Source organism: Calliphora vicina, chromosome 1 (assembly GCF_958450345.1).
Source record: "Calliphora vicina chromosome 1, idCalVici1.1, whole genome shotgun sequence".
Classification (NCBI taxonomy): domain Eukaryota; kingdom Metazoa; phylum Arthropoda; class Insecta; order Diptera; family Calliphoridae; genus Calliphora; species Calliphora vicina.
The window spans coordinates 75,432,992-75,457,607 of record NC_088780.1 but is presented as its reverse complement, the minus strand read 5'-3'; the positions used below and the strand labels follow the sequence as shown (position 1 = coordinate 75,457,607).

The following is a 24,616-nucleotide window of genomic DNA, read 5'->3' as shown; positions in this document are numbered from 1 at the left end:
TGCGGGGTTGCGTCCAGGCTTTCTAAATATTTATTCAATGATTCCATTTTTCGAAATTCCAAGAGCTTTTTTAATCTTTTTATACAATCTTTAAGCTTCGATTTTAGTTGGGGGGATCTGTGCAATTGCCACTCTCTTCGAAATCTTCTTTTTTCATTTAAGAGCCGCTCGACATCTGCAGAATTAATTCTATTATATCTGATTTGTCGGGGGGTTTGGGTAGCATGTTGAGCAGCCAGTTTGAGATTTTTATCGAAATTGATAAGAGAGTGATCGATGTTTTCTGGTGTTCTTAGCGGTATGTTTTCCGAGCAATGTGTACTGAGGTATTTTTTATATTTGAGCCAATTTATTCTTGTGTCGCTAAATTACCAGTCGGGGATACAATTTCTAGGGGGCTCAATAAAGTAATAATAGTGGGTGAGTGATCTGAAGATAGTTCCAGCGAGGATTCAATTTGAATCATTTCTCTAGGGATATTTTTCATCACGCTAAAATCAATAACATCCGGTATCAGTAGGCCAGTAAGTAGGTTGGCCGCTCGAAAGCACATGCAAACCCATTTTAGAAATGGAGTCGAACAAAACACGACCTTTAGGGGTAATCAGTCGTGATCCCCAGAATGTGTGCTTAGCATTATAATCGCCAGCAGCCAGGAAACGGGGGCCTAGTGATTTAAAAAATCTATTATATTGACTTTCTGTAATTGAGAATCTTGGGGGTGAGTATATCGATGAAATCACTAAGTTTCGATGAAAATCTTCAAGACAGATTGTAGTAGCTTGAAGATAATCTTCGCAAAAATCACACATTAAGTAGTGTTTTATTCGAGCTTTTATTAAAATTGCCGAGCCTCCGCATGCTCTACCTCTGGGATCTTTGGTGTCATATATTACATATCCATTTATTCGAAAGGAACTTCTGGACGTCAAATGAGTTTCAGAAACCAGCATTACATCAATTTGTTGGTTTCTTAAAAAATATTCGAGTTCGTTTTTGTGTTGGCGTATGCCGTTTGCATTCCAAAAACATATTCTTAGGCAGTTCATGGTCTGTTAAGCACAGCCTGCAATAACATTGATTGCATCTTAAGCATTTCTTGCATCATGTTACTCATTGAGTTTGTAAAGTTATTTACCGATTGCACAAGAGTTTCTATTGTAGATTCTAGTCGGGTAAAATTGAAAATTGGCATTTGCTCTCTTACCTCTGGGTTCATATTTTCGTTTTGGGGTTGACGGACTTGCGGCTGAGTTTGGTTGTTTCTAAGTACATTTGCATATGTTACTTTGTTGTCATATGTCTGTTGCAACGGGGGGTAGTTCAAATTGATGTTATTTAATGGCTGAGCGGGGAAAATCTTTGGTTTCTGGCTTTGTGATTTTTTAACAATTGTGTAGACAGGACAACCCCTGTAGTTTGCTGTGTGGTTACCTCCGCAATTGCTGCATTTTTTTATTTTAGGATCATCTTTAGATTTGTTACATTGGGATGTGTTATGCAACTCCCCGCAAATGACAAATACTGGTGGCAATTTGCAATATGCCTTGGTGTGTCCATATTCTTGGCAATTCATACATTGGACGGGGCCAAATCGTTTGTGTGGTTCTTCTACCGTAATTTTACGATGCAATAAGTACTTCAGGTTATATATGGGATGTGTTTAATTTTTTTTTCAGGTTTATGTCACCGGGTTCAAGTTCAACACGGAAGAGTGGTTGGGGTATTTTTTTTCGCGATTTCTAATATTTATCACATTTTTTGTCTTATAGCCTTTATCTTCTAAGCTTTGCTTTATTTCGAGTGGTTCAACATTACAGTCAATACCCTTTATTACAACTTGTAGACCCTTGCTTCCTTTCAGCTGATAAGTGTAAAAACTTTTCTTTTGAGTTTCAAAATATGTTACAACCTTTCTATAATCGTTTTCACTATTGACCTGTATTTTAGTTTCATGAATCGTGCCTTTCTTGATTGGGATTACGTAAAAAGAGTTCTCTCCTATTAATGAGATCAGGCTCTGAACCAGTGGATTCGAATTATTTTCTCTCAAGTAAATGGGGGGTGGTTTTGTAGAGTGGATTTTATTTACTGGTTCATTAGTTTCACATTCCAGAATAGAAAAACGATTTTCATTGTTTAGTCTATCAGGTTCACTATCCTTATATAATTTGGCCAAGGGTGCCGCTTTCGAGGACTTGGGACTTCGTGCCCGTTTTAGTACTGTAATATACCGGCCCATTCCAACCTGTATTTGGGATTTATTATCATTATTTAATGGTTGACTAATCTTGGGTATTGCGCCGCTTAATGGGTTAATTTTATTTGTAGTTAGTGTGGTGGATTTCGTATCTGAAGCTGATATAGCTAGCATACTTTCAGGCATAGATAAAATATTTTTATTTTCTGATTGAATTGAATTTTCTTTTTTTTGACAATCATTAGTTGTTGTCAATGCGCGGTTAACATGTTTGGCGGTTAAAAACAAGTTGTCATCTATTCTTCTGTTTGTTTTGTTTATATTTTTTTCGTCTACATTAACTGTAACGTATGCATTTCTGCCGTTTACACTTAACCTTCGCTCACTGTTTTTGTTGAAGAGACTCATTTAAGAGTATTTGTAATTACTTTCGTTAACACTCTTGATCTTTATTTAATAGTCAATGCACAAAAAAGGTTCAAAAAAAGAAACAAATATAAAGAATTTTTTTTTACTTATTTGTCTTTTAGTTGTTGTTTTTATTTTTTTATTTAATAATATTATTAAAATAAAAGCGTCCTTTCGCTTAAATAATAAACAGGTGATATTTATATTTATTTTCCTATAGATACATTAAAATAACGAGTTAACTCGGAGTAAAAATAAACACGTCCGAACTGAACTGAAGCAGAACTTCGAACTTGTTTTAAACATAACATCAGAATATCATAAGAAGTCGGCATAATTAGCCATACGGCTAATACACAAAACAGGAAGGGACTTATATGGATCCAAAATTTGAGTAAGTGGTTTGTGGTCTGTGATAAGAGTAAAATGACGAGCATATAAGTAGAGAAAGAACTTCCGTACGGCCCATACAATAGCAAGAGCCTCTTTATCAATCTGTGGGTATTTACGTTCAGTGGCCGTTAAAGTACGACTAGCATAAGCTATGGGTCTCTCCCGGCCATCCTGCATGCGGTGAGATAACACGGCACCTAAACCCGTTTTGCTGGCATCCGTAGCAAGGAGTAGTGGTAATTCCGGTTTGTATGGCATTAATACTTGTGGTGAAATGAGTGCATTCTTAATGTCCCTGTACGACTGCTCACCCTCTTTTGTCCACTGGAACGGTTTTCTCAAAAGCATGTCATGAAGTGGTCTGCTACGCGTAGACAGATCGGGTATTAATGAACCATAATATGTGGCTTTTCCCAAAAACAGCTGTAGTTCACCATGACTCGTAGGTTTAGGTGCATCTCTTACCGCTTCCACGTGCCTATCGGATTTATGGATTCCGTCAGTATCAATTCTGTGACCTAGAAATTCTACGGCAGTTGCAGCAAATACGCATTTAGAACGATTCAGCGTTAACCCTTTATCCATCAAACGCGTAAGAGTCGTTTTAAAACCCGATAACAAATTATCAAAATTGTCGGCATAAATTAATATCTCATCAAAAAAATTGCATACGTTTGGAATATCTTGCAAAACCTATTGCTGGTATATTAGCAGCACCATATACAGCGCGGGTGGGTCGAATCAAGCCATGAGTGGGAGTGTTTAGTGTTAGGGCATGTGCTAACTCATCGTCAATCTGCAAGTGGGAATACGCATATGTTATATCAAGATGACAGAAAAGTTTTGCTCCATTCATTTTATTAAAGAGATGTTCCGGTTTTGGAATTGGGTGTTCGTCTACAATAATTCTAGGATTGACAGTCGGTTTATAATTGCCAGTTATACGAATTCGACCATCCTTCTTTGAAACGACATGGGTCGTTGAAGCCCATTCCGAAAAGTCGAACCTTTTGTAAAAACCCGATTTTATTTTCCTATCAATCTCAAGAGCATACCATTTGCTCTAAGGGAAGAGCAAATGGTATCTCCCTGGCTTTGGCAAATACGGGTTCAGCATCCTGTTTCAAATGTAGTTTAATAGGTGGAAAATTTAACTTACCGGCAGTATCACTAAAAATTTCCTCAAATTCAGCTAGCACTTGTCCTAGTATCTGAGATTCGTGGGGCGATAAACTAGGAGAATCCATTTTGATTGCCTCAACCGGTTCTGATGTAGAAAATAATTTCACAAAATCAATCTCCCCAACAAACTGAGAAATCCACTCTCTGCCGAACAACGAATCAAAATTACCGTCAACAATGTACAAATTAAGTCTGCGGGTTGTAGCGCCCACTTTCACGTTCACCACTACACGTCCAATGCAATCAATTCTATGACCAGAATAACTCGTGAATTTTCTATCCGTTGTCAGTAACTTATACTTGCCAGTACACGATTTCAACGTTGCCATACTCATTATACCACTGTAGACTCATACTCATTAATCTCTACAACCACAAGGAGCACCCGTGTCCAATTCCATGTTCACTTTACCACCATTTATTTCCATTCCGATCAAATGTCTACTCGATTCCTTTTTTGTACCAACCTTATTTAACCGTTGAATCACATCACTGTCACCTTCTGTATGCACCTCTGAGATTTGTGCAGTTTTCGATTTGCATACCTTTGCAATATGACCGGTTTTACCGCATAGATAACATATGGCATTACGGAACTTACAAATAGTTCGGGCATGATCTCCACCACAACCGTAACAATTAGGACGATCAGTTTGGTACCCTTTACGTTTTCCTTGATAGATGCATGAGCAGTATTGTACTTCGGTGTATTCCTAATTCTTGTCGCATCGTAGCCTACTTTGAACGTTGACTCTAATAAAGGAACTGAGCCACCCGCCGCATTCTTCATTTCTATGGAAGACATATGTGATGCCTCCAGCCGTTGAGCTATTTCATAGGCGGCGTTAAAATTTCCCGGCTCCTTCGCAATTATCTGATCACAAGTACTACGCGACTCTAGGCCAAAGAGAAGTTGTTCGGTCAGCATTCTGTCCAAAAACTCCCCGTATTTGCAATGTGTGGCTGCTTGTCTAAGGCGCAATACAAAGTTGGACAATGTTTCATCCTTTTCTTGAATGACGTGCCGAAACCTTATGCTTTCAGCATATTGATTCTTCTTCTTGTCGAAATGGTTTACCAATGTCGTCCTGATTTCAACAAATGATAGTCTTTTTGGTACCTTAGGGCTTATCAGCGTTTTAAGTGCATTGTTGAGCTCAGAACCCATATGTACTAAAATGTAGTCCCTGTATTCAGCTTCCGGGATTCGACTCAACTTAAATGCCCACTCGCACCGAGTAAAATAATCATCGACGGACGTAGCATCACTTGCCTTGTAAGCCGATATAGAGAGTGGTGTTGCTGTTCTTACTGTTGCATCTCGTTGCGAAATACTTGCCGCTGCCACCTGCGCAGTTTGTGTGGCAGACTGCCTTAACGCATTTGCAAATATTTCAGTAATAATCTTCAAATCGTCTGAATCCAGCGGCATCTTGCGCTATCCCACTTCTGACACCACTTTTATGTATTGAAAAAGCAATATCTTTATTGTTAATTAATGATCCTTAATATTCAATAGAACTCTTTACAACAAGGCGTATTAACAAGGTGAGTGCATAAAATCAGCTGTTTCTTAATTCGCTGTGGTTTTATGTACACTATATGTCAAACTTTGTTTATGTTTACATTTGTTATTGTAAATAACATAGTAATATTTTAATTCGCCCTGATTTTGACATTTACCGTACATTTTAACAAAAACAAATTGCCTGTTGTTTTTGCATTGTTGTATTTGTTGCCGGGACGCACTCACCTTGTTAATACGCCTTGCTTTACAATAAAATATAAGTTACAGAATACTATGACAGTTGATTATCTTTATACAGGTTACCAGATTATTGCAACTCAAATATAACATAACAAAGATGCCAGATTAATACATAACAGAAACAAAACACAAAAAAAAAACAAAATACGCAAAGCATGCACATCCAAGCATACGTTTTGTTGCTTTTTTGTCAAAAAAACCAACACACAACCAAACAAACGTTTAGTTGTATAAAAAACGACAACAATGCTTTTGCTTTTTTGTCAAAGCATGCAATACATTGTGTTTTTTGATGAAATTTTCAGAGGTTGTCTCGGATTTTTGCTCATATCTCCGTTATTTATGGACGGATTTTGCTGATTTTAAATAGCAAAATTCTCGAAAGTATGTCTGACAGAATTGTTGAAGATTTGGATCCCGGAGATATCTGGGGCCTTCAGATAATTGATTTCAACAGACAGGCGGACAGACAGACAGGCGGACATGGCTTAATCGACTCCGCTATCTATAAGGATCCAGAATATATATACTTTATAGGGTCGGAAATGAAAAATGTAGAAATTACAAACGGAATGACAAACTTATATATACCCTTCTCACGAAGGTGAAGGGTATAAAAAAAACTTATCTTTGTATACATATATATATTTTTTGTATTTCTATTCACAATGTTATTTCCTTGTGCGATCGATTTAAAACTATGAGAATATGTATAACAATATTGGTTCACTTGACATGAAATCCCCCATATACATTTAGTACATACATTAATGTATTAGCTAAAATATTAATAAATAACATAATTTCATATATTTTCAATCATACTTAATGGTTTGTGGTAGAAAAATAAGTAGAATTTGACAAAAAGACTACTTATTTTGCTACTAGAAAAAGTACTTATTTTTGTTCGAGATGCCCCAAAAGAAATCCTTTATATTCTTTAGTAGAGTTATTTATAGAATTTTGTATTTACAAAAAAAAATAATGGTTTTCAAACAGAGATCGAAAATAACTCGTCCATATACCAAAAAACCCAAATTGTGATTTATATTTTGGTGATAAAAATAAATCACTGAAAAAACTTTATAAAATGATTTATATTTAAATGGTTTGGTATGACCTTTATTCGTTTTTGTTGTTTTTTAATGGTTTGGTGTGAGATAAACAATTCATTTGTTCTTGTTCTTAATAACTGTTACTTTCTCTTTTATTTACATACAATAACATATTATTAGAAATTTTTAACAAATTATATCATGAATTCCATGTCACGCACTGTTACAGCGTGCGAATAATTGCAACTGATTTTGTTAAAGCAGATTTGTCATTTTTTGTTAAAGCAGATTTGTCATTTTTATTATTCAATTTTATACTCTTTACAAAATGTGTAAAGGATTTATTAATCGGTTTTCTAATTTCGTTGGTATAAAACAAAATGTATCATACGCACGCGCTACAAAATTTACTTCTTTAAAATTGAATGACAGTTTCAATTAAAAATTTCTGCGAAATTACTTCAGATAGAATTTTCATATTTTTTTACAGCTATAAGAAGCTATCCTAGATTATACATATAAATAATTATGTTATCTGGAAAAATATATTTATATTCATATTTTTTAACTTTTATCATCGTCACGAACATGTTACATTTGTCACGCACAATTACATCGTACTTTTATAATACATACTTGGTTGTTTCGAACATGCTAAAAATAAAATGCAATACAAAAGAAGCAAGAAAGTATGGTCGGTCAAGCCCGAGTGAAAGTTATTCCTGTTGAATTTTATTTGTATTCCAACATTTTTAAGAGATTTATGCTCGTTGAAGTGATTTTCGGAAGCGGGCCTTATATGGGAGCTACGACTAATTATGGACCGATCATCATAAAAGTAGGTGACATGATTTTTGTATATGTGTAGATACCTACATAAATTAAATATTTATGACCGATAAAGTCCAATTTCCGAGGACATTTGTATGGGGGCTAGGTGAAAAAATGGACCGATTTCAGCCAGTTTCAATAGGCTTCGTTCTTGGGCAGAAAAAATTATATGTACCAAATTTTATCAAAATATCTTCAAAATTGCAATTGAATGAGTCTTATTTTGTGTCCAGACGCAACAAGTTGTATGTATTGAAAAAAAAAAACATGTGCGAAACGCGTGAATTTTTTTTAATGGATATATAATATCAAAAAGTTTTTAATCTCAAACCGTCTCAAAACCCACACATAATACCATTTTCCGGGAAAGAAATTCTAATATCAGAGGCTGTATTGAAACATATATCAATTTCGTAACGCACATGTTACATTATTTCTTATATTAAACTTCATTTATCTTGAAATTTCGTTGATATTGTTACGTTTTAACCTTTTCAAAACGTTAGTTTATTTCCTTTAAATAAACCGGATACTTTTGATTACAAATAAAAGCCGTTTAGTAGTTTAAAAATTGTAACAACTCTTTATTTATTTTAAATGTACAACAACCACAGAATTAAATAGCCACTCAATGTTTTTTATACAGGTTTATAAATTCTCAGAATTACAGACACAATTTATAATGTACACAAATTTACTTGAAAAACACAACACACTTTAAGGCACTCAGATGATGTTTATTCGAAAAGCGTCTCTGATAAACTCACTCACGACTGCAACCTCTGCCACTATTTATAACACTGCCATCTGCACTCTAGATTGCTCTTTAACTGTCAAAGTTCGAATATTCCAGATCATAAGCCATCTGTGGTGTACTTTCTACAATGTTCTTTAACTGAATATTCGAATTCAAACAGTGTTGCCAACCCACGATCAATGGTCAACTGAAAGCCTCCATTCAATAATGCCCACAGACATGTTACAGTTTGCAATTACAGCACTGTTATTTGAAAGCATTATGCTAGTTTTAAATCGGCCCTTAAAATCGTTATATTATTGTAAGCAGAGTTTTTATTGAAGTGAAAAATATTTGATTTAAAAAATATTACAATATCAAAAACTATTTGATCATAATAACAAACATAAGTTTTGTTTAAACAAGTACAATACAATTATCAAAAACATAACTTCAACACTTCCCCTTGTTTTTAAATAATTATTTAATGTTTAAACGATCACATAAAAATTTCAATCGAATTTTTGATAACGGCTTTGTTAAAATATCGGCTGCTTGCTCTTCTGTTGACACTTGCTGCACCGATAAATAACCATCAGTAACCATCTCTCGAATAAAGAAATGTTTAATAGCTATGTGTTTCGTACGTTTATGAAACTCAGGGTTTTGTGCCAAACGAATTGCTGCAGTATTGTCAATTTGAATACAAGGTATTTGACTAAAATTTATTACTTCTTTAAAAAGCCTTGACAACCAAACTAGTTCCTTTGCAGCTTCGTTAGCAGCAACTATTTCAGCTTCGGTAGTAGATGTTGATACCATTGCCTGCCTCTGACTTAACCATGATATGGCACCACCTGCATACGCCACCACAACACCAGATGTTGACCGACCAGTAGTAATACATCCGCCAAAATCAGCATCACTGAAACATTCTAGTGACTTAGGTCCTTTTTTATTATAAACAATGCCAACATCTAAGGTTCCAGCTATGTATCTAAATACACGCTTCACACGTTGCACATCTTCTTTAGTTGGATTCACTAAAGACCTTGACAAATAACCAACACTATATGCCAGGTCTAGCCTAGTTCCCAACATTAGGTACATCAAAGCACCAACTGCTTGTCTATATGGAAATTCAATATTCTCTTTATCTTTTTCTTTGTCATTTGTAATAGAAACTTTCTCCATTGGCGTAGTGACAGGACGACATTCAGAAAAGTTAAATTTACTTAATATTTTCTTGGCAAATGCTTTTTGATGAATCTTAATATATTCTTCCTTCTTTTCTATCTCTAATCCAAGAAAATATGATGCGTCCTTGTTAACAATTTTGAATTCTTTTTTCATTTCTTTCATAACATCATTTAATTCATTCATATTAGAAGCTGCTATCAAACCATCATCTACGTACAACGCAAGTATTATTTTATTTCCATTCTTCTCCCTTACGTACAAACAGGTGTCAGCTGAACTATTTTTAAATCCAAGTTGTTTAATATAATTTCCAATTCGTTTATTCCAGCATCTTGGAGCTTGTTTTAGTCCGTATAAGCTTCTCTTTAAATGGCATACTCGATTCGTTCCATCATTAAATCCTTCTGGCTGCTTCATAAATATGTTTTCTTCTAACTCACCATACAAGAATGCTGTAGACACATCAAATTGGGCTAAGTGTAAACCCTCGGTTGCGGCAATACTTAAAATTGAACGAATAGTGGACATCCTTGCCACTGGACTAAATGTTTGATCGTAGTCGACACCCTTCTTTTGGTTAAAACCTTTTATCACCAACCTGGCTTTATACTTATCAATCGTACCGTCTGGATTTGTTTTGATTTTATACACCCATTTTCCAGGAAGAGCTTTGTAACCATTTGGTAATTCTGTTAGTTCCCAAGTCTGGTTTTCTTTGAGCGAATTCATTTCGGCAATCATGGCTTTTTTTCAATTCTCTTTCTGATCGCTTTCAGTAGCTTCTTTGTATGTACTAGGAGTTTGGATTTTGTTTACATATTCCATCGATGTAAGTACAATATCATGATTTATATTATCAATGATAACTGTACGATTACGCAACCGCTTTGTGATAGGCTCATCATTCTCGGAATCTTCTTCACCTTCTCGTAAACGTTTACTGCTTCGCGGTTCGGCATCTTGCACCGCATATTCACTACTACTTTCCATACTTAGGGTTTCATCTTCTGTTTGTTCACTTAGGGTTTCATTTTCTGTTTGCGCTTCGGCATCTTGCTGCGCATCCTCAAAACCTTCGAAGTCTTCACAATCACTTTCACTATCGTATAATTCTTCTTCGTTGTTTTCTTTTATATTTACAGTTATAGATTTATCATTATTTTTATTATTTATTTTATCATTATTTTTGTTCTTTGTTTTAGTCTTATGTTTATCTTTGTCCAAATATTTGCTGCAATCTGTAACGCTTTCCAAGAACTTAACATCTCTCGACAGTTCAACACTGTTTTTATCTTTAATGTACACTCGATATCTTTCATCTCCATCATAACCAACAAGAAAACCTTTAATTGCTTTCTTATCTAACTTCTTACGTTTTTGACTCGGTATATGAATGAAACATGATGATCCGATAATTCTGAGATGACTTATTCTAGGTTTCTTTCCATGCCAAAGTTCAAATGGACTAATATCTTTGACAGAACTCTTTCCTGTTCGATTTAGAATATAAATAGCTGACTTCACAAATTCAGCCCACAGACTATCAGGAAACTTAACATTCTTGTTCGAATATTTAAATGTTCGCGCCATCTCTACGATTGTCCTATTTTCTCTCTCGGCCTTACCATTCTGTTGAGGGGTGTATGGAGCAGTTAGTTTGTGATTAATACCATTAACTTTGAAAATGTTCTTTATATCATTACTAATAAACTCTCCACCATTATCACTGAGAACTGTTTTAATAGAGTGGACCTGACTTTTTGCATTAGCTAGCATTTCTAATAGGGTATCCTTCACATCAGATTTATTTCTTATAATATATCCATACCTGTACTTTGTATAATCATCTTTATATACCACCATGTATCGGTATCCTTTAAATGAAGGAGGGAAGGGACCACAGACATCAGTAGAAATAAGTTCACCAGGAGTTGTTGCTGTCTCACGTCTTCCAAATGGTAACCTGCACGATTTCCCATATACACATGATTCACATACGTCGTTATTATATTTAACTTTAACACCAAATTCTTTTTGTATTTTATTCATCACATGTTGCTTATTTTGGTGTCCCCATCTTTCGTGGTATAATTGTAAGATCGAACTTTTATCAAGAGCCATGTTCACTTCATTTGTTGTTATTGGAATAATACTTGTTTTGTACAGCGATCCGCCTACTTCACGTTTTCCAGTTAAAACTACTTCATTATTTACTTTAAAATAACATTTTTGCGGAAACGATTTGAATTCTCTTGAAGAACTTTTATCATGTGCTGCCAAAACCGAAAAAAGGTTCCTTGTAATTCCCGGAACATACCAAACATCTTCCAATTTAATCTTGATTTCCTTATTGTTGTTAATTTTCGATAAAAACTCTATAGTACCTTTTCCAACAGAATTAAGGGTTTCTTTACCAGCAGCTTGAATAGAGCGTGGTTCCTTGAAGGTTTCATATTCAATGAAAAATTCCGATGAATGTGTCACATGTTTCGTAGCACCATTATCTACCCACCAATCCACTTTAGAAGTCACCGAATTTACTTCTTCTGATAGAGATTGGAGAACCACGTTGGAATGTTCAACTTTTTCTTTTTGAAACTTACTTGGTCTTCCATCTGAATTCCATTTGCGACATTCTTTCAACCAGTGTCCTTTCTGACAAATGTCCTCTTTCTTATTATGTGTCTTGAAATTCTTTTTACGATTGAACTCCTTTCTTTGGTTTACCATCAAAGCTTCTTCATTATCACCGTCAGTTTCACTCTTATTCAAATTCCTTTCGAAAAGGCACAACTGCATTATTAATTCATCAAGTGTCTTATCTCCGTCTCGGGTAAGCATCATCCAACATGATTTAAACATCTCAAATGAACTGGGTAAAACATACAGAATTTTGCACACTAATAACAAATCTGGCAACGCATTTTCCCTTTTCAATGTCAAACCGTTATTTATTTCATTAAACAAATTCTTTAATTTTGAAATATGTGTTGAAACATCTTCTTTATTATTCCATTGAAATGAAAAAAGTTCAGTACACATCTTAAATAATTGGTCATTCGATGTTGCCTCGAATTGTTGTTTCAAAGCTTCCCACATTTCAAAAGCACTTTCCTTATCAATCACTTTTTGATAAATTTCATCACTAATTGTGCTTGTGATGATGCTTTTTGCATAGCAATTGGCTTTTCTATAAAACTCACATTGTTTTTTGTGTTCTCTTAGTTGAGCTTCCGTTGACTGACCTTCAAGGGGCTGTGGCTTATCGAGCTTATTCTCAACCACATCTATTGCACCTTCATAAAATTCAAAAAGGTCTCTAACCTTTCTCTTCCATATAGGCCAATTGGTCTCACCAGATAGTTGCTTGATGTTTTTACAAAATTCCATTTCTTGAGTCTTGATCTTGAGTTTTCTTGTGTCTTGAATTATCTTGCGTCTTCAAATTTCTTGAGTCTTGAATAATTTATCTTATTATTCACACACAATTATTTTTCAATATTTAAAAAAAATTTCTTTCAATTTTTATTTTAAATTTCTAAGACTTCTGGGCACATAACCTATTGTAAGCAGAGTTTTTATTGAAGTGAAAAATATTTGATTTAAAAAATATTACAATATCAAAAGCTATTTGATCATAATAACAAACATAAGTTTTGTTTAAACAAGTACAATACAATTATCAAAAACATAACTTCAACATATATTTGAATTCAAGTACAATTTCGTAACAATATTTATTCCTATGTATTATATATAAATATAAGCAATTTATAAACAAATTTTTGGGAAAACATTTTTTTCACTTTCTGTAATAACGAAAGCACGCACTTACTGCAAATTATGCTAAAAAAAACTGCAATACTTTAGCACAACTTAGTCGCCCATGAAAGTAACGGAAAACGAAGGAAAAAATCCGTTATTTGTTGTAAATCTACAGATTATATTTAACATAATTTCTCTTCTCTCTTTACAATTTGATTTTTTACCCATACGGATGACTTTTCTGTGGAATTCGTGATATAAAAAATAATTTGATAAGTATGAAGTCTGAGTAAATGAAATGAGAATTTTTTTTAAATTGTTATTAATCTTTTGATAAATTTTATATATTTAAGCGTTGATTTGCATCAAATGCATTTTTGCGATTTATTTTTCATGTTCGCAAATAAAAGTCACAAGCTAACCTTTACGAAAAAAATAAATTATAAATCACTCATCCAGATTGTTTGTGTTTGTTTCTTTTCTGTTTCTCTCAACCCCAAACCTAAAATGTTCTCGAATAAATCACTCTCTCAGTGATATATCACAAAATAATATAGCAACTTAATTATATTTGAATTACATTTGAAACGTAAAGCAAAGCGAACGATAAGTCATAAGATACTGGACAACTGTTTCTAATGATAGTGAGTGACTGACTTTCTTTCGCTTAAGTTTTCTTCGTGGGCCAGGCTGTGGTTTTTAGCTAGGTATGAAAATAACAATGAGGGTGTATCAAGCGGTAGCAAAGTACTATGATAAATTAAAATTTGTTAATGTTTGTGAAAAATTATAATTTTGGAACACCAAATGAAATATTTTTTTACACTTTACTCATTTTGACAATAGCAAATTCGTAATACCCATGGCAGAACAAGCAATGTACAATTATTGGAAAGTATGTTCTCAATTATACATTCCCTATAACGTATAATGTCTAAACAAAAATAAATTAATTTATGTAGAATTTACTTTTTTCCGTGAAATATTTAATTCAAATTAAAATTGTTTCAAATAAATATGTGTTGGTTTTAATATAACGTGCAAAACATCGCGAAAACGAAACAAAAACATTGTGAGAGTAAATGCTTTATTTGACGTTGTAGGGGTAAATATTGACAACTCTCCCTAATAATTGTACCTGGTTGATTCTGCCATGGTAATATCAAACAAATTATATGATTTCCAATCTTTATTAATATACATATGATTTTTTGAAGATTTAAAAATAAATAATTATAAAAATTTTTAAGATTGTCAAGTATTTATATTAAATTATCAAAAATATGTAATTTAAAATTATATTTACTTTGCTACCATTTGGTACAAGCTCAAAAATAATTTGTTTGAAAGTGGATTTATTTCAATAAACATGTTTATTAAAGAAATTTAAATAAGTTTTTTATATTTAAACGAAATTAATAAATTAAAAGTGTGTCATCTAATTCTTCGTCTTTCCCAGCAGGTTGAATTGCTACTTTTCGTAATACTTTACTCACTACTTCGCATAAAGAATCTCTGGCACCTGCATCCAATATTTGGCATACATTGTTGAAATTTTGTTCATCGTCTCTTAAACGCAATATAGATATTAAAGCAATTTCAGAATTAGATTTAACGTAACCATTTTTTTCCTTTGTTCCATTTACAAGCATTGGTATTAAGTATTTTATTAAGTCAGGAGCAATTTGGTCTGCATTGAGAACTTTCGCAATGTGATTACAACTTTTTGCAACTAGCTGTTTGATTTCATTACTGTTGTGATTCATGGCTCGTGTAAATGCATTAACAATTTGAGGCGATGCTGTCTTCTTTGTTGCCATCCAATATTCAATTAAATATGTTGCGCCGCGTATTCCATTACTGGCTATCTGAATTTTATCAGATGATATGTATGATATAAGAGATTTTAGAATAATTTCTTCGCGATCGTACTTTAATATTACATCAGCGCTTTCTTTTAGAGCCACAAATATAACAATTGTACGACCATGTTTAATAGGGGAATCATCATTATCTTCTATCAATATATGGTTATGAAGAATATCATCTACTTGTTCAGGCGTTAAATATTTAAGCAAAGCTCCGAGACAACCACCAGCAGCACTTCGTGTAACGTCTTCTTGGTGACCAATCAAACTTATTAATGTACCACAAATCTGTTTTTTTATCGGTTCTGACATTTTATCTCCAGCTGGAGATATTACACTGCGAAGAGCTTGTAACATAGTCTCTCGAATACCCGAGTCATCTCCAGATTTAATACTGTTGTGAATCTCATTAAAAAGCGGATCTGCACGGGTATGTATTATTACTAACTCAGATAAAGCATGACCGGCTTTCATACGAACCAATCTATTTTGGTCATGTAAAGCTTTCAAAAATGTAGTTTGAAGTTGCGGTAAAAATTGTTTTAACATTACTCCCACTTTGTGAAGAAGTATTGCCAATGTTTCTAAAACTGCTGCTTTTACTCCAGCATTAAATCGGTCACCTAAAATTCTAATTAGTGGACCTGTTATATGAACAACAGATGGTTGTAAAGATTGTGCGCTAGTAATAGAAATTATTTCGCCTAGACCTTGCGCTGCATTTTCTTTTTCTTCTGGAAGGCCATTTAAAATAGCTTCTCGAAATACTGGTAATAGTGGTGCAATTCCTTTAGGTAAACAAAATCCTGGAAGTTCTAATTCTTTAGAATCACTAGCTGCGAAGCGTACAGCTTGGCGAACATCGGAAACATGTGCTATTTGTTGAGATGAATCTAACCCTTTAATGACAGCATTAAGAGCATCCCATGACCTTTGCAATATGTCCCGATCATTTTCTGCCATAAGTCGTAGGAGTGATCTCAACAACTGCGGCACGTATTGCGTATAATCACCGGGTGTATGCATACAAAACGCTGATAGTAAACTCGCCGATGATTTACGCGTGGAAACATTTTCGGCCTTTGCAGAAGCCATTAAAGTATCCATGATGGTTCGAATTCCGACTTCGTCAGATACCGACAAAATTACGACTTGGCAATATTCTAGTTCCTGCGATTCGTTATTTGTTCCTTGTGCATCCGAAAGGGCTTGTAATAATGCAAAAAGAATTTTTGGCAAATATTTTGTAAGAGCTTCTCCAGCAACTGATACAAGAATTGACAGTGCTTTGGTGTTTACAGGGGGTGCAGTTAACTGTGGTACTAAATATGGCAACACCACTCTTGATTTAATTGTCACCACTTGGCGTAAACCATCTAATGTATTTTCTGCAACTTCTGGATCGGGATCAGACAATCCTTCTAGCATTGATGGTAATATGTCATCTAGAGCTCTTGATCCTACCGTAGAATGAAGTGACTCAAATGTTTTTGCGGCTGCTTCTCGAACTTCAGGGAGAGGGTCGGACAAAGCTTTTCTTACCGTAGGAACTAAACTGTTAACAAACGAAAGTACCATTTCTTTAGAAGTGGATGCCATTATCTCGGAAAGTCCAATACAAACACCTTGGCGTTGATCTGCTTGTTCGGAATTGAGTCCTCGTTCCAATATTGGTATTATTTCAGGTAAAACTCTTTCGCCGAGCTTTCGAACTAAATCACCAAGGGTTCTAGCTGCAACTTGGCGTTTGTCGTAACTAGTGCTTGCTAGACATCCTAATAATAATCCAAAAAGGGTAGGTAAAATTTCCCTTAGTGTTCGGGGTGTGTTGGTTACTACTACTTTCCATACATGGAGAGCTGCTTGACGAACCATCAGTGATACATCGCTGCGGCCCATATATAAACCTGAAAGAACGCGGTTGCGCCTCTCATTACCCAAGAATCTTATAATAGCTGTATGAGATTGCTCAGTTCCAAAGTTGTCGTCTTCACTCGCAGTTTCAGTTGTCATTTTTCCCGAAACTCCAGATATGCGATATAACAAATCACCTAATAATTGAACTGAACTAAAGCGGATACGCCAATTGTCATCGAATAATCCCTTTTCTAATTCTGGTAATAAAAGAGTAACTGCTGTTTCAGCGTATAGATTTACAATACGTTGCCCTGCCTTTAAAGCAGTATCGCGGACATATTCGTTTTCATCTGCAAGTGCTTTTAGAATTGGGTTGATTATTTGACCAATATAAGGTGTAAAATCTTGTGGAAATGCTCCAGGCATATAAATAAACATCATTATGTATCCGTCTTTTACATGAGGAGCAATGTCGCTTCTTTCTGCAGTCGCAATGATTTCAGGCATTAGTTTATGCAATTTTTCCACTCCAAGACCACCGACTACTTCTGATAAACCTTGAGCTGCGCCACTTCTATCTACGCTACTGGATTCTGAAGTAAGAGTTTGCATTAGCCATGGAAGTAAGTCTTCAAAAGAAGACTCTCCCATTCCTCTTACCATGGCACCTAAGGCACGTGCAGATACTGCTCTAACCTCAGGGACGGGATCTAATAGTGACATTTTAAGTCCTGGAATAATATTAGGAAGATAAGGTGTTAGGTCTTTTTGATCGGTCAAAGAATACATATTTCCAATAATTTGTGCAGCCATTTTTCGTGTTTCTGTAGATCGATCCATAAATGCTCTTTGCACAACAGGCATTATTAATGCAAGAGAAGGTGCGTCTATAAAGTGAACAAATTTTGTTTGTAACAGACTTTGTAGACATGTGGAAGTATTTTTGGAAGGATCTTCTAAAGCTTTTAACAAAACAGGGACAATTGCCTGTATTTCGGGATTTTTTATAACAGATCCTATTACTTTAAGTGCATCGGCTCCTGCCTCCTGTACTTTAGTATGCGAGTCCCCTAAAACTTCTATTAACTTGGGAACAATTGAGGGTAAGCAAGAAGAAAGTTGTTTTGGAGCACAATAAGCCATTGCACCTAACAGTTCAACCGATGCAGTTTTAGTACGCCAAGAATCTTCGTCTAGAGCTTCAAGCAATGACGGTAATACTAACTTAACTCCATGAGCAGATAACTTTCCCATTACTACTTTTGCGGTATCGTCTGCAGCCTGGCGTACATACTGCGAAGAATCACCAAAACATTGTAATAAATGGGGAAGTACGTGAACTATATAGGGTTCAAAAAGACGTCCAAGTGTTGTGCAAAGAATTTCGAATGCAAACAAAGCTCCCTCTCTAGATTTATAATTTTTCTTTTCTTGGATGTATGTTGTGAGTTTTGACATAATATCAAACTGTTTTAACGACAATATTCCAAGTCCTTTTACAATTCCAGCTATTCCGTATGCTGCACCCCTACGCTCGCCGTACTTCTCAGACTTTACTAGTAATTGTAGTAGACGTTTTATCATGGCAGGAGCTTCTTCCTTTACTGAAGGCATCAAATGTGGCAGACAGTTTGCTACTGCTTCCTGAACCTGTTGTGACGGTGTTGAAAGAGCTGCTAGTAATCTTCGTACTATTGGCTCTATTCGTTTATCATCTTTTTCCAAGTGACGTGCTAAAGAACCCATTATAATTACAACAGCCTGTCTTATGTTATCATAACTTTGAGATTTTGGAGCTTTATCCAAGAAATCTTCAAAAACAGGCAGCAATGTAATTATAGTATCCTTGCCATGTAAATCTACAATCGTAAGAGCAGAAGCTAGCATTTCCTTATGTACAACTTCTTCGCGATCTCCCAAACCAACTGATACCATAAATTGCATAACATGATTTACATCATCCACTGAGAAGAACTGGGAAATTTTCGATATTGCTATAGCTATTCCTCTACGAGGTTTCCACTGATCAATTGCAGGTTCTACCTCGCGGTCAAATTCATCTAGTTTTGGTGGAATCATGGATAGTTTTTCATTATAAATAGTGAGAAGTTTTTTTAAAATACGTTTAGCACTTGAACGATCAAGCATTAGCAATGGAACCAATGAAGCCGATGCTGCTTTCTGTATACAAATTTCGGAATGTGTTACATCAGACAATAAATCGTCAGTTAAAGGATAATCAATTTGAACTTTATTCCAAAGATCTTCTGCAATATTCCTATTAACATTCGAAATATCAAACTTCGCTATCCAAAGGCGCCGATTAATATGGGTAGAAAAATCTACATTGGTTTTACTTTCTATATACATAGTTTTTGATAAAATTATTAAAACACGCAATGCAACGTCTCGGATTACTTCTTGTCCGTTTTCTAGACCATTTAAAAATATATTAATTTCGTCTTGTGTTGATAAAGCACATAAGTCTTCTCCAGAACTACATTTTGCCACTTCCAGTAATGCAGCTACGGCCTGTGTCTGAACGCGTCCGGAATGAATGCTAATTAGATTAATCAAAAATTTAAACATTTCCATTCTTGGCAAATATTTCGGGTGTTTATAATCCGACAAGCATCCATCAACGGATTCTCCCCTTGTTTGTGCATGCTGTTCCATTATTTTTATTCCAATAGTTATCAAATCATCATCAGCCGAAACATATTTTGAAATCAAAGATCGTTTTAGAAACTCAAAGACATATGTAAAAGCTGGAGTAGTCATAGTATAATTCTGGTCAATTATAACCTCTTTTAGAATATGTAGCGTATCAAGAACTGAAATTTTTAAGTCATGTTTTATCCATTCTTTACTAAGATCACATCGGGGCGATTGTAATCGAATTGTTGTTATAGCCAATTTAAGCCCCAACTCAGATTCTTCAAACCAAATTTTTCGCAATTCATAATATAACTGGCACAATAGTTCAGCGGATAACGGTGACTTCATCGCTTCTAAAATAGAACTTAACAATTTCGAAAAATGTAGGGAACATTGTTTAGCATTTCCAAAACAAGAGGACTCCACCATTTTAATTGCACATTTTAATTTTAAATTTAGTTCTTGGAGTCGCATTTTTATTAAATGCTCTTTCTCAGTTTGATTTTTTATTGCTTCTTTCTGTTTTGGTGTTAATTGTGGTGGTTTTAATTTTCCTTCTTTGCGTTTTTTTTCTTCGATCTCTCTTCGAAGTTGAAGTTCTTCTATTTGTTCTTTGTAACTATAAACTTTGTTTTCTCTCTTCAATCCGGCTGTAGTATATACATCATTGCTGCTTGGTAATACACTTTTATCATATAGTTCTCCTTCAGGAGTTAAAAATGTGAAATATTCGTCATCTGTTACATTAATTAACGATGGGTCATTTAGATACAAAGTAACCTTTGAAATTAGAAGTGGTAAGAATTGATCAGGGCTTAAATAAGATAATGTCGCAACAGCATTTTCATAGGTTTTGTTCATTTCAAAATTGTCCAATATCATATCTTTAATTTTTTCTGATTTTAAAGAAATAAATTGAGATATTTCTAAATTTAGCTGTCTTTGTAGTATTCTCTTCCATAACTTTGAATCAGCACATACTATTAATTGGTGATGACACACGAATAACAACTGCAACGCCAAGGATTGCGCATCATCGCTTGCAATGTTTTTAATATCACAGAGTAGCCGTATTGTTTCTACAATTGATTTAGAAAGCGAACAGTTATCATCCGTATCAAATTCCAAATCAATACATTTTAATTTCTTTCCAAGTTCAGAAACAATGTTTTTGGAAAACATTACACCATTCTCCGAATCAATTAATTCTGGCAGCAAACTATTAACACAACTTCTAACTTTCTCAGAAGTTGAAGTAATTGCTTGTACAAATGCCTTAAATAACGTATCCAAATTTCCCTTAATTGATTTGAAATGCTTAGTTAATATTCGTTCTGCCATGAGAACAATATAGCATAAAGATTCTGCTGGAGCCGAGTTAATAAAGCGTTCCGTAAAAAATATTGATTTGTTTATGTCGAGTATAACATTCCAAAAATTATTTAAGGCATCATATTTGTCTGCACCATCAGTTTTTAATAACAAGCAAGTGGCGCAAACTGCTTCTGACACTAATGGTATTTGCGATGAGTTTTGCAGAGCCTTTTCAAATATTTTCAGCAACATTGCAGTTAAGTTGCTATCATTTTCTAAATTACATTTATTAAAACACGCCAGCAGCCATTGCAAATATGATAAACGAACGTGTTGTGTAGTTGTTTTAAGTTCAACACCTTTTTTAAAAATTTCTATTATAGTTTTATCTGACGATTTGGTATATTTCATTGTCCATAAGCTAAACATTTCCAGTGTAAAGCATATTACTTTTTCATGAACTTCTGTATTTAACGCTTTGGAAAATAACTCCAATACTAATGGCATAATATTTGGCAATAGAGATGGAGAAATTGCATTAAAACTTAGATTTCCAGCTCCCTAAAAATACAAAAATAGATAAATGTTAGGTTTAAATTATATCAAAATTTTTATTAGTTAATCTAAAAATAAATCTTTTCTAACTTTGGGATTCACTTTAAACGACTTAGCAGTTCTACAAGAAGTCAATGTATCCCTTACTAATATTTTCTATGGAAAATATTGTTATACACAAGATATTTTATAGGAAATATTATTATACACAAAATGTTCTATAGAATGTATTGTTATACACAAGATTTTCTATTGTTATGCTCAATATTATCTATAGAAAATGTTGTTATCTGCAATATTTTGCAGCAAAGCAGGACAGTGTTAAATGTTTAAAAACAAAAATAATAAAATTTTAAATTAAAATGTGTGCCAAAAACGTTATATCGAGGGACTATATTCAAAACCCTCTATCTTTGATTTTCACGAAAATTACTTTTTGATGGTAAAATGTTCAGTAAAACAGCCCTCATCTAGGGTGTGAATTTCATAACGAACATATTTTTGTTGCTGTTTTATTTGAATTTTTGTTATGTCTCTATCTTATTTTTTCCGAATGCAAAACCCTTTATCTTTTCAAATAATTAATTTTAAAATATTTCTTTTGGAATAATTTCTTGTTGCAATACATGTTTTCTTACTAATTTTTGCATGCTGAATATGAATATTACAATTTTCAATCATTAATCAAAATAGCGAAAGCCGATTCTGAATTGAATTACCATGAACATATTTTACATTTTGTTTTTGGAAAATATAAGGTCCATGGAATAAATTTAAGTTGGAATTTGCTTAAAAAAGTGTCTGCTTTTAAAGTGTCATCACCAGGGAAACCGGAAATATGCTCTAAAAAAGCGTTTTAGGCGCTTTAAATATGCAGTAAAAACTTTAAAATATGCTCTTAAAATTTAAAAAATATGCTCTTAAAAAACAAACTTTTACATAATTTTTAACCAAAAAAAATTTACTTAAATTTTCAAATAAAAATCGTTGTCTATTGGATCTGAAAACATTTTTAAATATAGAAAATGTTCTTTCGACATCAACTGATGTTACAGGAGCAAATTTAAAAGACAATATTTCTTTAACACTTAGAACGGTTAAGTTTTATATTAAAACAAGTAAGAGAGCTATATTCGGCTGTGCCGAATCTTATATACCCTTCACCTAATTATACTTCAAAATAAAAAAATTTAAATATTTTTAGGTGAACAAAAATTTTTTTTCAGTTTTTTCATTTTTTTGGATAAAAAAAATTTTTTCGAATTGTTATTTTAAATTTTAAAAAAAAATTTCTGTTTTTTTAATTTTTTTTTTTTTTTGGTGAAAAGCCATCTATTTTTCAATTTTGAATTTTAAACAAAGGAAGTAACACAACAGCGAAAAATAAGTAAGACAAAATTTGTTTTTGATAAACTCAAAATATGCTATTAAACAGTAAAATATGCAAAATATGACATAAATATGCTCTTAAAACAAATATATGCAAAAATATGTATTTAAGGGTAAAATATGCAAAAATATGCACTAACAAATCGATACCAAAATTCTTAAATAGTTCTAAAACGTGTAAATATCTCATCCATGTGCTCATTAGACTCACCAGAAAAAACATGCATTTGCATATTTTGGTTTCCCTGGTTATGATAAAGGACTTATTTCAAAAAAAAGTTTCGTCTATACATGTAAATACAAACAAAGTAAGTAGTATAAATATAGCGTTTCTGGGCCGAACTGGCAGAGATGAGGAATATTGAAAAATTGTTATGAGGAATTTTTGGCAGAGAAGAGGAATATTGAAAAATTGTTATGAGGATTTTTTGGCAGAGAAAAAGGCAGCGAAAATTTGATGACGAGGAATTGTTGGCAGAGAAAAAGGCAGCGACAATTTGTAAATTTTTGTTTTCTTGCTTCAGGTAATTTGAGTAATGTATAAAAATGCTTTGTGTGTTGTATTGTGTGGAATTGATTTTGTTTTTTTTTTATTTCATTAGTTTTGTTGTACTATTGTGTAGAGGCTTTTAAACCAGTTTTAATAGGAGGGTTTATTTTCTTTTAATTAGTCTCACTTTTTTACATTTATGATCAGTTTACTGTATGAATTAAAAAAACACCCTTACATGTTTGTATATTAGGGTATTCAATTAATCGGGTTTCTAGTTTAATCGGTTAACCGAGCAAATAATTAATCGGGGTTTAGATTTATTCGGTTAATAATCGGTTAATTTAAAATTATTCGATTAACCGAATAATGTCTATTTTAATTTTACATTGAAAATACAACCACGAATTTTGGGTACAAAAACATAAAAAACAAACAAAACCATAACAATTCAACCAAAAAATAATAGCAAATAAGGTATTTTAGATCCTTTTTGTATACAAAAAACTAAATTTTTTTTAGGATTTTAGTGTTTTAAAAAAAAGAATATAATTTAATTTTTTCCTCTTAAACGATTTTTTTCTTTAGATTTAATAAAACTTGACTTGGAAAAAACTCTCTCGATGATTGTAGATGTTGGAGAAATCGAAAGCATGATAAAGAATATCCAATATCTCAGCTTTTTTAGTTTTTTCTAAGCATATCAAATATTTTGTTATATCATCGGATTGTTTTAAATATTGAATACTTTTGATAGTTTCGTTAAGTTCTGCCCATTTGAAAGTATTGTAACATGAAATTTATTGAATATTTAAACCTTTTTATACTTAGGTTTATTGTATTACTATGTAATATTATTTTGGCCAAATTGGCTTTTTATTACTGAATAAAATAAAAATAAAATAAAAAAAATAAAAAATAAACATGTAAATGCAAACAAAGTTTCA

The 24,616-nt window shown here is 33.3% G+C and overlaps 1 protein-coding gene across 1 annotated transcript in view; it reads right to left on the bottom strand.

Annotated features, from left to right (window-relative positions):
- Positions 1-14,876: 14,876 nt before the first annotated feature.
- The window catches only part of LOC135963208 (stalled ribosome sensor GCN1), a 48,222-nt gene continuing 38,482 nt past the window's right edge, over positions 14,877-24,616 (bottom strand). The window contains exon 4 of the mRNA XM_065514975.1: positions 14,877-21,796. Coding sequence (XP_065371047.1) covers positions 14,954-21,796 — 6,843 coding nt within the window. The 3' untranslated portion in view covers positions 14,877-14,953. The remainder of the gene's footprint in view (positions 21,797-24,616) is intronic.